Source organism: Fopius arisanus, unplaced genomic scaffold, assembly GCF_000806365.1.
Source record: "Fopius arisanus strain USDA-PBARC FA_bdor unplaced genomic scaffold, ASM80636v1 scaffold00049, whole genome shotgun sequence".
Lineage (NCBI taxonomy): Eukaryota > Metazoa > Arthropoda > Insecta > Hymenoptera > Braconidae > Fopius > Fopius arisanus.
The window spans coordinates 628,779-646,885 of NW_011887788.1; the positions used below are offsets into that span (position 1 = coordinate 628,779).

General features: G+C 33.9%; 1 protein-coding gene across 5 annotated transcripts in view; it reads left to right on the forward strand.

The window, feature by feature from the left end:
* Syx1A (Syntaxin 1A) overlaps window positions 1–18,107 on the forward strand; it is a 42,353-nt gene that overhangs the window by 7,664 nt on the left and 16,582 nt on the right. For all 5 annotated transcript variants that reach the window (XR_892282.1, XM_011306741.1, XM_011306743.1 and 2 more), the window contains exon 3: window positions 3,640–3,739. Coding sequence is in view for 4 of the 5 variants with exons in the window: in XM_011306741.1 (XP_011305043.1) it covers window positions 3,640–3,739 (100 nt within the window). In the remaining variant the exon portion in view is untranslated. The remainder of the gene's footprint in view (window positions 1–3,639; window positions 3,740–18,107) is intronic.

The window sequence follows — 18,107 nt, forward strand, 5'->3', positions numbered from 1 at the left end:
CTGAGACCCATAAACTTCCTCGGGCGTTATGAAAATAATAGTGAAGGATTTTCAACGTCATGTTCTCAAGAAAAAATAGTACTTTTGTGACCGCGGGAGGTAAAATAAGTGACCCTTATCCACTCGCTAATTACGTAATTCCGCACGTAGTCACGATTTTTTATAAAATATACATTGTTAACATTAATTAACATTGGCATTTTCACCGGGAGAAAATTGTCCCGGAGATCTTGATTAATTATTATTAATTATATTGTCGGTTCAATCGCGAGATGTGAATTAACGGAGTAATTAGGGGCATCGGTTTGTTGATTGGAGAATAATTTATTAATTGATCATTTTCAAGAATCATTATTGATGAGGATCGCAGCTGTTGCGATCTGACAAATTATTCAATAATTATTTTCCACCAATTGATTGCTGATTAGAAGATTTGACGTTTGACTTTTTTAATAACAATTCGAGTGCGAATTTAATCTAATAATTATTATTATTTAATGCACGTGACGTGATTACGTTTAAATGGTTTCTCCTGTTAGGGTACAATCGAATCGATTAATTTTCTTAAGTCAATTAATTTATTATTATTCTGTTTGGATATGATTATTTATTACTTGCACTCATTTGTGGTGATTCAATTGGAAAGTTTGTTAATAGATTAATGAGAATTAATCGATTAATTAGTTGAGAAAAATTATCTTGATATTTTATTGTTTTTTTTTTTTCAACGTAATGAATACCTTTTAAAGTTTTGATGTAGGAAGTATCAGTGAATTCGCCCAGGGGGAAAGTGGGTTAGGAGAATCAGAGAAGCGAAACTAAAGGATTCTTCCCTGTAATCACGAAAAAATTACTTGCTCCAATAATTCGATAAAACGGAAACGAACGATTTTATTTTCTGCTACACTTTCAATTTTCAAATCAAAGAAAAAAACTCATTCATTTGAAATTCCAAAACATTAAATTCACCCGAAAAAATAAAATCTCTTTTCCATAAATCGAAATAAAATTTCGTTTTAAAATTCCACGTTAATTATTCATTAATTCAAATTTAATTATTTCCCACCAAAAACGAGTGATTTTTTATGCGGAGATAATCCATAAAAAATCACTGAGTGAAAATTTATTCTCGATGTAATATTACGGGTAATATTTCTTCGAGTGAAAAAATGACGCAGAACGACGGAAATTTTCGGTTTTCTGGGATTTTTCCGGCGTTTTCTTGAGAAAATACCATGAGATAATCGATATACCAACGACCTCGATCCGCGGTTTTATCGATCATCTCTGAGTGACTCCTTTTTTCGTAAATTTACACGAAATTTTCATGCGATTCTTGAATTCCTGGGGTGTAGATCTCTGGGGTGATTTTCATAGTTGAAACGAGGTCATGAAGTTTTATGAGTCCCCAGAAGAGATAGCCGTGAGTTCGTCAGAGGAATAATATTGCGAATGCTTTTCTTCTGCTCATCGTTTTTTCTACGTTTAATGTACACGAGAGAGTAAAGAGGGTGGCAAAGCTCCAGACGGCGCCCATTCCTTTATTTTTTACGATTATTTCTTCTACCCGGTTTTTATTTAACTTGTGATTCCCACAAACGTGACCCATAAATGAACAAGAATAAGTGCCGTCTCCCGGTATCTGTGGACGTTGGGATATTGATCCGAAAGTTATTCCAAAATCTCTAAAATAAATGGAAATAACATTTTTTCGTTATTCCCTAGGGAAATGTGCGTGAAATATTTTTACCCAGCCGTTGTGAATTTTTTTTGCAGAGTTCTACAATTTTTAGTCCCTCCAAAATAGGATATTTCGTAACGAGTGCGGTAAAGTCGCGTGAGAAGAATTATTGCGGTTATTAATAATTAATTATTTAAATAAAATATTCCGTTGGAGAAAATATCAATAATTCTCCTCACGTTAGTGGAAGGAAAGGAAAATAGAATGAAGAGGAAGTAGATCGATGAAATGCAGAAATTGGAGAGATTGAATTCAGTTTTCACAAAGCAATTCCATTTTTCTGCGTCTTCACTCTGGGAAAATTACCAAATGGTATTTCGGGATGATTCACGAGGATTCCCTTACATTCACATGCAGACGGATTCGATTCAAGGAGTCGATCACTCGGAAAGAAATCGTTATCTCTCATGTACACTTCGAGTAACTCTCGAGAGCCTGTACTTTTCCCTTTCATCACTTTTTTCTTCTCTCCTTTCTTTTTGTGATCCTCTGAAATCCCTTCGTGAGTACTACACTTAATGCTCGTTCTATTCTCGGGAATTCTTTCCTTTCAATTTCTTTTCCCCCCCACTCTCCTGAATTAATGAATTCCCGGGGAATTTATCTTGATTGCGTGAATTTACGGGAAAATTTCCGGAGATATTTTCCGATGAATTTCAATTTTTTATTAAATCGTCTTCATTTTTTTTTTGTCTAGATAACAATTTTTATTGATATCTCATTCTAATGGAATATAATACTAGAATTAAGTATGAGATATAAATAAAATAATTATAACAATAACAAAAAATTAAAACGGTAAAATTTTTTATTTATCAACCGCGTATGGGGGAATTGTAAAAAAATGGAAAAAATGGAAAAAATGGGAAAAATGGGAAAAATGGGAAAAATGGGAAAAATGGATATCGGTTTAATTGAAATAAATGGTTTTGGGTGTGCCATTTGAAATTTCAAATAAGTTCGATTTACCGTTTTCCCCTGAAACTGGGTTAAGAGTTTTCCCGGGTGAAATAGGCTCTTGTCCCCCAAGAGAAATCCGCTTTTCCCCCATCGGGTGTGAATTGACATTGTCTTGACAGGCGCCAAGTATTGGAGATAAATTGTTAGACGTGATATTCTAACGGTGAAACACCCCCACGAATTTTACCACCGATACACCACCGACATGCGCCGATACGGGTGAAATCGATACATTCCATTCGAATTTATCCAAATTTATCGGGATTCCCATTTACAATTAATTCTCTCATTAAAGTTGGCGCGATATTCGATACGATTTTATTCAACTTTCAATTTTATTAATTTTCCTATCGATCAGACAATCGGCGATCTAATTAAAGATTTTAACAATAAATTCAGGATTTTTTTTTATTATTTACAACGTGCAAGGATTTTATGGAATAATAATAACAATAACGATAATAATAAGGAAGTTAATAATTTAATAATGCTCCTTTAATTGCGGATGGTTTTAATTAATTCTGCAATTGTTAGTAAAATTTTTGTTGTCTGAATTGTGGATTTTGTTCGGCCTCTTGAAAACTTTTATACGCAATTGATTCTAGCCCCCGGCAACCGACAAAATACTAAAACAAATCCGAATTACTTATCGCATTTTCCGATATCCTGTTTTTGCTTGACACTCCTCACACCCTGAAAGGATCTATAAATAAAAATAGGGGGAATAAATCGAGTAACTGGTCAATTCCTGTTATTCTGTTATAAAATTAAATTTTCATTTCAATTAGTGACGAAATGCGGTCCGAACACTAGATCAGGAAGAATATTATTCCCAAAAACCAGAAAATAAATTACGAATGCAAGTGGTAATGAATTTTATATAAAATAATGTGACGTGACTATAATTACAATTTTTAATTATTTTTTGTTTGAATCAGGTGGAGGAAATCCGCGAGATGATTGACAATATCCAAACGAATGTCGAGGAGGTGAAGAAGAAGCACAGTGCCATCTTATCAGCCCCACAGACCGACGAAAGTAAGTGTTTTTTTCATTAAAAAAAAATTAATAAATAATAAGAAATCTGCTGAATCGAGTGGACAAGTGATGTCCTGGTAGTTGTCACGAGAAATATTCACGGGATCGTGAAACTTCAGAGATAACTTTGGTAGGAAGAACAATGTCGTATCAGTAATTGTCCTTGCTCCAATTGTTGCTGTTATACATCACTGAAGTACAGTACGTGTATCCTAGAATTTAACGTGCAACTCCGTTTTATGGTACAACACATAATAGCGCACAGTTTCCTGTAAATTCTCTGAATAACTATTTTGGTGTTGCATTCCGGTTGAATACCATTAGCTCTATCACCAAAATGGGGTGAGACTCACCATTCGAACACGTGATTTTTCCAAATTTTTTTTTTTGGAATTAAAAATTGCGTGCGTTAATTACAACAAATGGGAAATTTTTTAATTAATATTTCCCACAATTCCACGCTTTCCCCGCATTACATTCGTTATTAAACATTGAATCATTGAACAATCGAATTTGTTTATGATAATAATTATCGGATATATCGTAAATCGGTAGTTCAGGGAATTTATTTATTTATTTATTAAATGGATAATCGTAAAATCTGGGGGATTGATGCAGTGCAGCTTCTGAACGACTCGCCACTTGTTTTATTATTTATTTATCATTACTGGTGTCGAGATGTGGTTACAGTAACAATAGCTGAGATTAAGCAGCTGGTGTGCTAACCTCAGAGCTTATGAAGGATTAACTTGAATAATGAAAGGGGAGATGAAAAAAATTCATGCTGAATCCGCAACTTTTTGTGTTCTTTCAATCTCTTACAGAGATGGAGCATGGAGAGAGGAAAATGTAAATAGTTTTCTTCCTGGCGTGATTCCTCTTGGAGACTTGGTAGTTCTCCTTCTTTGAATGTTGAGATTCAACAATCTGAATATCTTTTGTACTTTCTCGAAGATTTTCCAATTAAATAATTAATTTATTTTTACCTTTCAATCAAACTGGCACAACGAATCAAATTCGTGGCACTAGAATAATTTCATTCTCAGTACAGAAGTCATTGAACGTAAAAATGAAATAATTTTTCTTTTCTTTTTCTTTTCAATATAATTAATTACCAATAATTATTATACACGAGAAATTACAATAAGTCAATTCCGATTTATTCAAGATTTTTGGTTTCATTTGATTAATTTTTTTAATTCGACACAATCATGAATTTTGTTATTAACAATTAATTCGTGATCAATTTATTACGAAATTGTAGAAATATTTAAAATATTTAAATATTATCTAAAAATAGAGACGACCTATATTCTCCATGATTTTATTTTATCTGAAAAATGAGTAAAAATTTTTAAATCGTACTGAACGATCCGCGCGTTTTTTTTTTATTCCCAGCTTATTTTTTTTTATAGCGATTTGTGTTGATATTTCACACCCCGAGATAAATCACGGCGATACAATCAAAATCTAACGTGCAGGCATCGTAAAATCCCTCAATCGGTTAAAATCCTAATTCCCCCGATGATTCAATCTCTCAATTCCTTCTGGATAAAATTCCCTCGTTACCCACAATTCCACCTCTATCATTTTCAACTTGGGGAGTTATCAAATAAACTGTCAATGAATAAAATAAATATCACTTTGGAGTCCAATATGCGGGAAATGAGTGTACGTCGTACTTTATTGAATTTCAAGGAGTAGAAATGGCGGAATTGGTAGCTCGAGGGCTAGATCGAATGTTGAAATTTCAAGAGGGAATATCGTTTTATATGAATCATCGAGCGCATGCAGAGTAAATTCACTTTTCTTTTATCTGTCCCACTGTATTGTCTCAACTTTCAGTCACCAATGATATTTATCAGATTTTCTTTTTATCCTGGCGAAGGTCCAGGAAGCCCTTTCCAATTCCCCCTTTTCCGTAGAAGGGATTTCGTCTCGTGGAAAAATTAAGTAGACAAATTTATTCAACCCCAGATGCCAAGTAAATAGTGAAATTATGAAATCCTCACCCAATAAAAAAATACTAGATACGTATTTTAGAAATTATTGACTGAATATTTTGACTTTTTCCGTTTTGTTATCTCATTATTTTTCCGCGATGGAAAATTACTTTCTGGTTTTTTTCACTCGATTTTTCTGTACGTGTACTTAATCGGTTTGATTTTTCCTGTTGCGTGTGTCAGGGGCTAGATTATTATTCTGTTCTTCCGATCTCTGCGAGGGGATAAAAAAAAATTTTTTCATAAAATTATCGAAATTACTAGAGGGAAGTCATTTCCGATGTTATTGCTTTGGAAATTATTACATTTTATTCAATTTTCCTCGTCGACATGGGAAATATGAATTTTATAGTAGCAGTGGGTAATGGGTAATTATTATAGAATAATTTCTCCTTCTGGCATTAAATATTCATTGAACATTGAAGAAAAACGGGAAATTATTGCTCTATTCCTCGGGAATTTACAATTTAATCCAATTGTTAATTATTGTTTTCGTAATTTATTGGAATATTCTTTATACTATTTTTTTTCGTTGAATTTTTGATGGGAGAATTTCAGGAATTAATCGCTTCGACAATCTCAAGGGCTAGATTTATCTTTCCCCTAGATTCCAATTATTTTAATCCTTGGAAAAGTCATCAGGGTGTCACGCACCTCTACTTGATCTCATAACAAGGTTCTCAGATTTTCATCGACAACTCATTTCGTGTAAATGATATTCAAAATTTTGATGTAATCACTCAGAAAGAAAAATTCAACGACTCAAAAAGAGAAAGTATAATAATTTGAAATTGAATAGAAATTAAAAATTGAATTAATTCATGATCAGCTGTTGAAATTCAACTTCAAAAATTATCGACTGATTCCTAACGTCATGTACTCCAAAAAATATAATTCCCCTACTATTTATTTAAACAAACAATTTATTTATTCACGCATTTCTGAACAATTAAAGTTCAATTTTCATACATTATTAACATATATAAATGACACTATTCTATTTCCAAAAATTCCATATTCTGAAAACATTAATAATGCACTTGAGATTTTTGGGTATTTGTTTAAAAAATTGATTGACAATAACGCGAGGTTTTTTTTTATCTAGTCCAATGAGAAACTCTCGTACCCAAGTGAGAAAAAACCTGTGAATAATTTTTCGCCATTTGATTCCCCATTATTTGACAGAAGTGGATTATTTTAAAATCCATGCAATAATGATGATTTTTTCGATAAACGATTGTTTATATTCCCCCGGGTTCGGTGTTTGCCAGTGAAATTGGTGGTTGAACACTGGAGTGCTGAAAGGCAATTTAACCTTCGGTATTTCGATGGTATGAGGTGATACAGAGTATATGAAATCATCCAGTGAATGTAATGGCTCCATGCTTTGCATATTCCAACTGATGGATGGCAATTGGTACGTGCACTTGTACCGACATGTACTTTCTATACAGTCGCAGTGTGATTACGTTTTGTTGTCATTGCGCATTCTATCTCCTGCAAGAATTATTTTCAATCGTTTCCCAAAGGGGCGACAGTTGCCGCTCGTCTGGTAATCGAATCTTGTAATTAGAACATTGAATATTCATCAATTTCGGGGAATTATTGTTTATTTATGCAGATGTCGAAGGTCGAGACATTTTTTACTCCACAACTCATACTCTCGAATATCGCTATTGAATTTTTTTAAAATAATTTTTCTCGCTTGAGGTATATTCTAAATATATATATCAATATTAATATATCTAATAATTAATGTATATATATCATTATTGATATATTCTTATTAATTATATATTGTTAGTATAATATGTATAAATTTTTATTTTTTATAAAAATTTTTTAAGCTAGAAGAAATTTGAGAAAATTGACATTTTGAACTTTTTTTTTAAATTAAGATTTAAAAATTGAAATTCATTTATGAAAAGTGATAGATAGTTATTCCTCTAGGTCTCAGGGTATTCAGACATGTCATATCAGCTCTTCCAATCGAAAAAGTGATGGCAAATCTCAATCGATTTTAATTGCGGATTTGCGGTTGTTTTGCTAATAGCACCGCTGTTAAATTCGATACAACATCACGCAAACTTGGCACAAGATTGCTAGTCTGATTTAGTGGTAAAAGGGCTTGAGGTTTTAATGTGGAATGGGGATACGAATGGCCAGGTAGACCGGGTTCTTTGCTATTGATCCCAAGCCACAACTGCCAGCTGAAACCCCCAGACATCCCCCATTCCTTCTCGTTTCAACTTGATTCACCCCTCACTTCTACCCCATTCCCATTTTCTTTTTTTTTTCTCTCTCTCTCGTTCTCATCGAATCTCACCGATTCACCACTTCACGGATTTATTCCATTTCTCATCCTATCCACGACAATTCACCATCCTCGGTCGTACTATTTACCCGACCCTTCACACTTTCTCGGTTTGAAGTATTCACTCGGTCATCTGTTGCAATCATCAATTTTCTTCGTCTCGGTTGAGATCGGGGTGGCAGCTTCACCCGATCTTCAGAGACATTCGCATATTTTTCTGGAATTTTTTATTCTATTATAAAAAATTCAAAGAAAACAAATTCCAAATATTTGAAACCAATCGCACATCACGAATCCCGGAAAATCCCAGGGAATCCCAGGGAAAAAATATCCCACACATTCAAAACGTGTTAAAACTCCCTCAATTTAATTATTTTTTAATTTAATTATTTTTTTCGTTGTCTATTTTTTCAGGGACTCTAATTTTCCTACGGTCTATCAAATTGGGGGGGTTTTAACACGTTTTGGGTGTGTGGGCTTTTTTTTCCGGGGATATTTTTTCCGCCTACCGCACATCACGTACGTCTCAATTTTTTATATAATTTTGAATATGTATATCGAATCAGGAAAATAATTAATTAATTTATGGGTAAATGGGGAGAATATTTTCCAGGCGAATGAGACAATTTCTGTTATTCGCTGATTGTGAAAAAGTCGTCACCCCGGGTCGTAAAACCGACGCTTTCTTTCCTCATATTTTTCCTCGTTGCTATCTTCATTCTAATACCACTGTTTCCTCCTCTTCGTGTCGTCTTTTCTTGTACTGCCCTCGTCTTCTGGTGAGGGAGAAAAAAATAAAACTTGAGGAAATGCTTCGTAATCTTGTGGAGTAAGCATAAAACATAATGCCTACTTCAGTGGAAGATGGGTATAAAGAGGGTCCAAAAATTGCCATCGTTCTGTACATAAGCTATTGGATACTGTTATTTATGGTACATTGAAAGTTTCTCATTCCTCCGGAAATCTTTGAAATGAATAACGACCCTATCAATCACGGTCTATTGATCACTCAAAAAAATTATTCTGCCAAATGTCTTTAGCTTCGCCATAAATATTCTAACTCGTTATTTACAATTATTTACAATTATTTACAATTATTTACGATTATTTACAATTATTTACAATTATTTACCATTATTTACAATTATTTACAATTATTTACAAGACTAATTCACAACTGGAAAATTATAATTTACAAATTTGGAACTCGTAATTACTCGTAATTAGGTACGGGACAATTTTTTTTTATTGGAATTCATTGGAATGATCAAAAAGTAAATCAATATAATTGGGGATTTTAAATTAATACGACTCCACGTAATTTTTCCAGTGACGATGAGCTTTAAACTCGAGATAATCGCAAATAAAAATATTATTCCGCACCCTCGGCGATCAATTCGATTTATCAACCCCTCGAAATGGGAAAATCCCACAACTTTTCAATGCGTTTCCTGGGGGACACGATAAATCGATGTGGCATTGTACAATTACAGGATTTTTTTTTTTTTTTCAAGACAAGAATGGAGTACAGAGACACGGAATAGGCCGTTAAGCCAGAGGGTGTTGTAGCAAAGGGGGTGAAATGGCTGATTTAGGGTGGATTAAGTGGGTCATACGGGGTGGATGTGGAAATAAAGTTTTTCGAATAAGTCGTTTTTCCTTTTTGGCTTCCCTGTGGATTTGTTCGTATTGCCGGTGGGTGAACACCGCGGGTATAGATTGTGAAAAGAAGAGGTGTACCCCTGGGATTACGTATCTCAGAACGAATTCGCTATAATCACTTGGACTCCTGGGGGAATCCTCGCGATCCCATGATATTTCAATGGAAACAACTTTCCTCGCGGTTTTTTTTTTACTAATCAGTTTAGCTCAATCGTTTACACTGTTCGCGAAATGTTGAAAAAATATTTAGTCCTTCGACTAATTACGAATTACGAATAAATATAATTTTCGGGAAAGAATTTTCTTAATTTTAATTTTTAATTACGAATCATTAAAATTCCTGGAAAGAATTTTCTGGTAATCTAATTATAGATTTTAGAATTATTTAAATGGCGGAACCAAAATAGTTTATAATTAATTGAATTTTAATTTTTATGGAGCAAGTCATGAAATTTACGTGACGTTTCTTTTTTTTTCTCTCTCTGCATTGGAATAGTGGAGTAAGTGCTTTTAATGTTGGATTAAGCCGAAAATGTCTAGTGGCGATTGGAAAATCAATTATAAACTCATCCGGTGGTTGTCGGAAATGTAGAAAATTGATTCTGGCCACTTGCAACTGAATTCCACTGAATGTCCGGTTTATCTTTCCGAAAATAGATTTCCGTATTTCTGATTCTGATTGACCAGGAAATCCTGTCCAAGTTCCCATTGGATGAGGATTGATTGAAGACTGTTTAGATAATTCCACATACGAGTTTTATTGGCAATCTCAGAGGTGGATTAATAAGATTGTTTATCCAAACATTTGCCGGGAACTAACATTGGATAACTTCTTGGAGTTTCTCACTGAATGCCACGAAGTGTAGGAATTCTGTTATCACAAGGAGATACAAAAGAGAGTAGTTTGCCCTTCCCCGAGGCTAACTGTCAAACTGTTCCTCCAGTCCTGTCATAATATTGCTCTTCAGGTACATCACAGAGCACCTGAAGAACAAATTCATTTCCCAGTAACTTTTAACTCAAATTTATCGCTGTCTCCTGTGCAGAGATTTTTATAAAATTATTCAAAGATTTTTATAAAATCATTCAGAGATTTTTATAAAATCATTCAGAGATTTTTATAAAATTATCCAGAGATTTTGTTGAGTCTCTTCTTTATTGTAAATTCTCCCTTCCTTCACCTTGAATGCTCTTCCTGTATTTTTAAACTCCTTGAGCCATCGGTTATTCCCTTATCACTTTAATCCACCACTTGTAGTCTGAAATATCAATCTCGGAGAAGATCATCCTTTCGAATTATTTCCATTACACAATTCATTGAGTCGATCAATCAAGCAGTGAAAATTCTCTGTATTGAACTTTGACTCAATTAGGTGGTATTTATGCCAAGGGGGAAATATTTTTCAATAGCTAATTCGATTTGCCGGTTCAATTTAATCTGCTAAAGTTCATGACTCGTTTTTAACTTGAAATTCCCCTACAGAAATAATCAGATAGAAAAATTCCGGATGAACGGAATTTTATGGATGTTATTGTTTATGGCTGGAGAGATTCAATTAATAAGTGAAATTGTTTATCAGAATTTTTTGCGCAATTTTTACAATGAAAAACGTTAGGTAAATTAATTAGTTAATTATTTCTCATCGTGGAGCCTTGAGTGCTGCATAAATACACTGATAATCCCAAAAATTACCGAAGATAGAATTAATTACGGAGGATTCGCTGTCGTTATCGTAGCTCTTATCGGAATTCTCGGCAATTCTGACATCGAGGATTACTCCTCTGTGGAAAATTATATCGGAGAGCTAACACCGAGCTGTTTACATAATCTCCTCCAAGTGCTTACGATGTGACAAGTGAACTGGCAAATAACTTATTGAGCCACGACCAAGTACACTTCAATGTTAAATCTTACCAAGAGAACATAATCACAGATGCAAGATTTTTCTACATTTTACAATCCGCAATTTGTAACTTCCTGCATTGCGTAAAAGATAATAGTTAATAACCAAAAAATTTATGAACAAATCAATGAAATTCATTAGCTAAAATATTTTTGACTATAATTACCTGAAGTCAGTGTAATTAAGGATTAAATTATAATACAGTTGAATTATTGGTTTGAAAAGTAATTTATCGAGAATCGTAATGAGAAAATTCTGATTTACAATTTTTTGAATCAATACAGCCATGAAGAACTGATGAATTTTATATATTTTTTTATCTCTCCGTTCGTTCATTCCACAGATTAATCTCAAAAAAAAAATCTGAATATGCGAATCTGGAATGTTATAGGGACGGGAAATTAATTCTCGGGTGTAATTTAGGGTAACTAGACTCCACTCAATCAACTCCTTCAGTTTAAAATTACCAAGCGATTAACGATGGGATTTAACAGACGCCAAATCGATAGTGATGAGCACACAATATTTGTAGGACTTCCAAGGGCTAATGCTGGGTCATCTCTTTTACCAGAGAGAAGCAGTACTGCTATTATCATTGTCAATGCAGCAGAAAACGAAACCAGAACGCCGATACAACAATAAAGAGGAAAAGAATTGGAAAACCTTAAACGGGTCAGACATAAAGAAAAGTTTTTCCCTCTTTCGAAATGAAAAAAAAAAAAAATTGATCATTGGAGCAAGAGTGATCCCTGTATTTGTCACCTTTCTTCATTCTTCGAGTATAAAAAAGGGAATAGTCTGCCTGAAAGAAGGAAAATGCGATAGCTATTCAAATATCGCAGTTTTCAATTCTTCTATAACTTCAAATTCTTTCTGGAATTCCTCAAATTCGAGATTCAACATTATTTATGTTATTTATTTCACTTGAATAATTGAAGCTTGTCTATAATTAATGATAAATTACTTGCACAACTAAATTTATCTTCAATTACATTGACATTGAATTAATCAATAATCCTCAATTAAAATGATCAATTAAATCATCATTTATATTGGAATATGTGGAATTTCTTCAAAAATCAATTTTTCGATCAACAAATTGATCAACACTTGCGTAATTGATAAAATAATTATCTGAGCGCACATGAAATCAATGTCTTCACCGAGAAAATCTCCATGTACACGTTAAACCCGTAGAATTGATTGGCAAGGCAGGATCCAACTCCATCAGGTAGCCCCTGAATATTCATACCCACGAGAAAGCTTTTCGTTCTCCACTTATTCACCATCCCACCCCTCGAAGATCTTCCCTATCCCTTTGTGTAATGGTCTACCTATAGAGATGATTCGTTAAAGTACCCGGTTGCAAGTTTTCGTCCCTTTGTCCTACCGGGTGTACACCAATTTTCTCCTGTTCTACCGTGAAAATCGTCTGGGGTTGCACTACACCATCTTCACCATCTCCACCATCTCCAAGGCTCTGATAAGTGCCACTTTCGAGCCTCGAGTGTCCACCTGCCTCCGATAGGTCATGGGACGTAACCAGAAATCGATTTTTACCCTCTTTACCCTCCACCACCCACCACCACCCTCCACCACCCTCCACCACCCTTTGCCACCCTCCCCCATCCTGCCATATCGGATCATCTAGAGCAGTGAGTTTTTCACGAGTTCTTATTTCCGTTTTTATTTTTCAATATGTTCGCGGTAACTAGAATCGATTGTTCTATATCAGATTATTTTACACTACCTCTCGCTTTTTTTTTTATTTCGTTGGGTTTTTACTGCAGTTTTATCAGAACTACTTTAATATTTATCCGTGCCCCGATCTAAAGTATTTTTTTTACTCGTATTTGTTTATTGGTTCAGAGGAAAATTGAATTTTTGGGAATTGTTCTGGGATTGTTAGTGAATTTATTTTTGTGCGTTATCGGCGATTTTTCTTTTCCATAATTTCTGATTGATAAATTAATTTCCAATTTATAAAAAAAAAAAACAAAAATGTTTGGAGGATTTATTAAACAGTACAGAGGACGTAGGAAAAAATATCCAGTGGTAATTAGGGGTAATTATTGAATTGTTGAAATGATGTAGAGAAAAAGTTGTTGAAATGTTATTACGGACATTGGCATGAGAATTCTTCCTTCCAATTTCCCGCCACCGGTTCGCTAAACGGAACTCTTTATTGGAGTACCAAGTGCAAGTGCAGTTGCACCGGTGGAACGGGTTCTGGCACATTTCCACCTACCATTAACCCAATTTTCCTCATGGTACTGTCAGACCAGAGAGAGACGTGATTAGTAAATCCTGTCTGTCGATATCCTCTGGGTATACACTTGTACGTCACCTGTTTCTTACTCCCCCGTGTACTTGTACAACCGATCATTTGCACACGTGAACATCGAGTTTCCGGTTGCCATGAAAAATTCTCTGGGAAATTGGAAAAACTTTTTCCCAAACCCAAAAATTTATTATTCCTCATCTAAATCCGAAATCCTCTAATTATCAATAATTATATTTTCCAATAATTCAAATCTCATTAAGAACTCAGACATATTAATTATGATTTAAAAATTAATAACAATTAATAAATATTAATTATGTGTCAAATAAATAATTAAATATGGCATATGTTTAATATTTCATAATATTTTATTTGAGATAATATAAATATTTATTGCACCCCCAGAATTAAACAGAATGAGTGCACGATAAAAATTTGAAGTAAAATACATCCCTCGAGTAAATCAATCCTTGTAAAGAATAATTTTTTTATGATCCAGAATAACCATTAAACGACACAACCCATTCACCCTAATTGCTTTTCCGTTGCCACGAGCATTGATCCTCAGCCACGAGGTCGAGTTCTCGCAAAGTTCCAGTTGAACGGATTGACCTGGTGGAATGAGGATTAAGCCCCTCTGGCACCAACCATTTCTCCACCGAGTCAACCCATGGTACACATCCACACAAAACCCATGCATCCACTTCCGTTTTCTATTCAAAAGGTCTTGTTTCACCTTTTCTCTTTCTTTTATCATTTTTTTTTCACCGAAATGGAATTCTCTTCACGTACAGTTGATGAATAGACACCTTCAGGGATAGAAATTATCGCTGTCATAAATTCGGGGAAAATTTTCGATCTCCAGGATCTCCAGGATCTCCAGGATGAATCGATAATATTCCAATAAATCAATCAATGCATCATTTCTTTCCTTGTATTAATACAAAAATTAGAGACGATTGCCAATTGTGTATAACGATTTGCGAATTGTTCCGTAATTTTATTTTTATTTTTCATGAATATTGCTCTTCAAGTATTGAAATTTCGAATATTTCGATTTTTTTTCGTTGCTTTTTCGACTGGAGGTTCTGGAGGAGAAAGGGACTTTGTGATTGGCAAACAAACCCTTCCTCCTCGTGACATCGATCGTCCTCCCTAGTCCCTTTTTTTATTCTTTTTTTATCCCTGATACTATCACCCGTCCTTCCTCACATTTCATGCCACTTTTGCCCTGGGAAATCGCTACATCTTGACCAGTTTATTCATGTCATCCAGGAAACAATAAAAATAACATTAACTGACACTCCCATCTCTCATTTCTCTCGTTGTGAATAAATCCGGATATTTTCACTCTCTCTTTTCTCCATCCATTCGAATTTCTTTGATCACAGCATTCGTTTAGGTGAACGTCTATTTGGCTTTTTCGGACGTCGAAACAAATTGGGGATCTATCGGAAATTTAGGGCATGTGGAGGGAATTCTAGTCTTCGAGGGATTGAAATTGAAAAGGGAGAAGAATACGCGAAAAAATATTCGTCTCGTATATTTCATATTTCATATATAATATATATCAAAATATATATGTCACATATATTCAATTATATTCCACGTATATTTCACATTTGATATATAATATATTATATATTTGAGATATACAATTTATTTCTAATTTCAACCCCAATTATCTCTCAATTTTCAATTGTATCAATTTAAATTATTAAATCGATTGATATTATTTATCGATTTTTAGATTTCGTGGATTTTTTATCTCGTTATAAATAAATTAACAAATCTGAAATTGCCAATTGCGAATGGAATTTACTGCAGGTAAATTTACGGAGCACTAATTTTTTCTCAATGAACCTGAAGGAAATCTTTCGTGAAAAACCGTTTATGATGTTCTCTTTTATTTCAGAATCGGTAGAGATTGAGAACAAAGAATTGCTATTTAAATACTACGAGTTGAGTCGGTTAATTAAATCAAGAACTCATTAGCAATTCGCGAGTAGTTTTATTTGTGCATTATTCGTATGGTTGATCGTACGATTTTTTTACCGTTCATTGTTGCGATAATTTTTCAGGTACAGTGAGTGGAACAGGAAAAACTTTTTTATGCAATTCTCTAAGTTGCTTTATCCATTCAACTTTTAAGGCATGTTTCAGTTTTATTCTAGTGCTCTTTTAACTTTGATGTGCGATTTTTTTTAAGGGAAACTTTGGAAAAGTTTTTAGAGTGGAATTTTGCTGGTGACAGATGCGTTGAGATAGCTATTGCAAAAAAAAATCATAATAAATAGACCTGGGAGAATATAATTAATTCCCAAAATGCGAAATGACGAAATTTTTGTGTTAATTACAATTTTTTCAGAGTCCAGTCGATTGTCCGGTAAATTTCCAAATTTTCTGACAGTTTGTAGTTTTTATTTACCGTTTGATCAATACTGATCGACACAGGGGATTGTACCAGTAAAAAAACTTTTTACTGCTGTTCTCTTATTGCAAAAATTATGACAATATTTTATGGACATTCAGCGACGCCCTGGCCCCTTTAGAGAAACAATTTCCCAATAAATCCAGAATTTCCATGAATTTCCAACATTTTTATAGGCTATTTTGCCGTGATGACGATAAAAATGAACACTGGAATGGGCTCATTTTTCTTATCAACAAATAGCGTCGACTTCCTTTTGTCAAGAGACAACGCAATTCCCTCGTGATTTTTTTTTTCACGGAGAGAAAATGTTTGGAGAAATTCTAGTGCTCAGACAGAAAAGCTGATACAGAGTGAAAATTCTAAGTCCATAAATTTCCTCACCTTCACTTCAGTAATTTTCCTAAATATTCATCTCTCCAGTCAATCAATAACTCGAATAACAATAACTATATAAATTAATAAATAATAATAAATAGTAATAATATTGTTATTTGGAGATGGGAAAAATCTGAATGATTAAATGTTTCAATATCCGGATGTAATTGAGGAAAACTGATCCCCTGGTTTTCACGAAGATGAAGCGAGGATAGAGTTGGAAGACCACACCAGGCAATTTCTTATGAAACCTCCATTCTTCCACCCACAGCAGCTACTTGTATTCCCTGGTATCAGAACCCCAACACTATCAACATTGCGTTTGCGTATCTGACGGAAAACCTTTCAAGGGACGTACGCCAAATATTATTCTCCCTCTCGGACATTTTCTTTTTTCATGCGTCACTCCATCATTAGGAAAATTCCATTATTCTCTGACAATATTTCCATTTTATACCATTCGTCATCCAGCATTCTGGGACTAGTCATGATAACGCTATCATTTTATTTATTATATTTATATTTCTTCGATATTTATGGATATTTTTTATCGGTTGGAAAATCAGATGGAAAATAAATATTTTGGGTGGGTTATCTTTTATTTATTTTTTATTTGTAAATTATGGTACCATCGACGTATTTGATGTGTTCCAGTTTCAAGAAACTTTTTGAGTTCGGAATTAATTTGATAACTAGGGTAAATTTCACTTGAAATTTTCAGTGGGCGATTGACTTGGTGATGTGAGAAAAAGTTCTCGAGTCTAGAAACTATTTGAAGAATAAATTTCGTTGAATCATCGCTTCTTCTCCGTCCTAGGGAGGTTTAATAATCATAATAATGAGAAGAGGAGGAATTTAATAAGAATAATTCTTCTTGAATTTCAAAACTTCTCAACCATGAAGAGATTTTTTATTCAAATTCCCGACCAAATCTTGCATTCTCCTCAACAAATTAACAAGAATGAAATTATTGTTACGGCAACTTGTCCCACGGCTGTCCTGAAATTTCACCGGTTTATTTAAACTTGGAAATGGTGGATTCATATTTAATCCCAGTGTTGTTGAGTACAACGCCTCTTTATCACGGTAAAATGTCAAGCGGTTTGAACTGAATTTCTGAAGTTGAAAATTCAAGCTGAATTTCAGACTTCACTGCAGAAATACTTCATCGATCACGCAGAATTCCAGTTCGCTCGCTCGAAATTCCACCAAAAACGTGAAGAAAATTCGAATTACAAGACTTCATCACAAGACTTCATCCAAAATAATTCCAAACAATTACTCTCTCAATTAAGAAATATAAACGCCTGCACCCCGCGACAACTCGATGAATATTCATTATTATTTATGTAATTTATGTGACAATCCTGCATTATGTACTCACACCTGCTA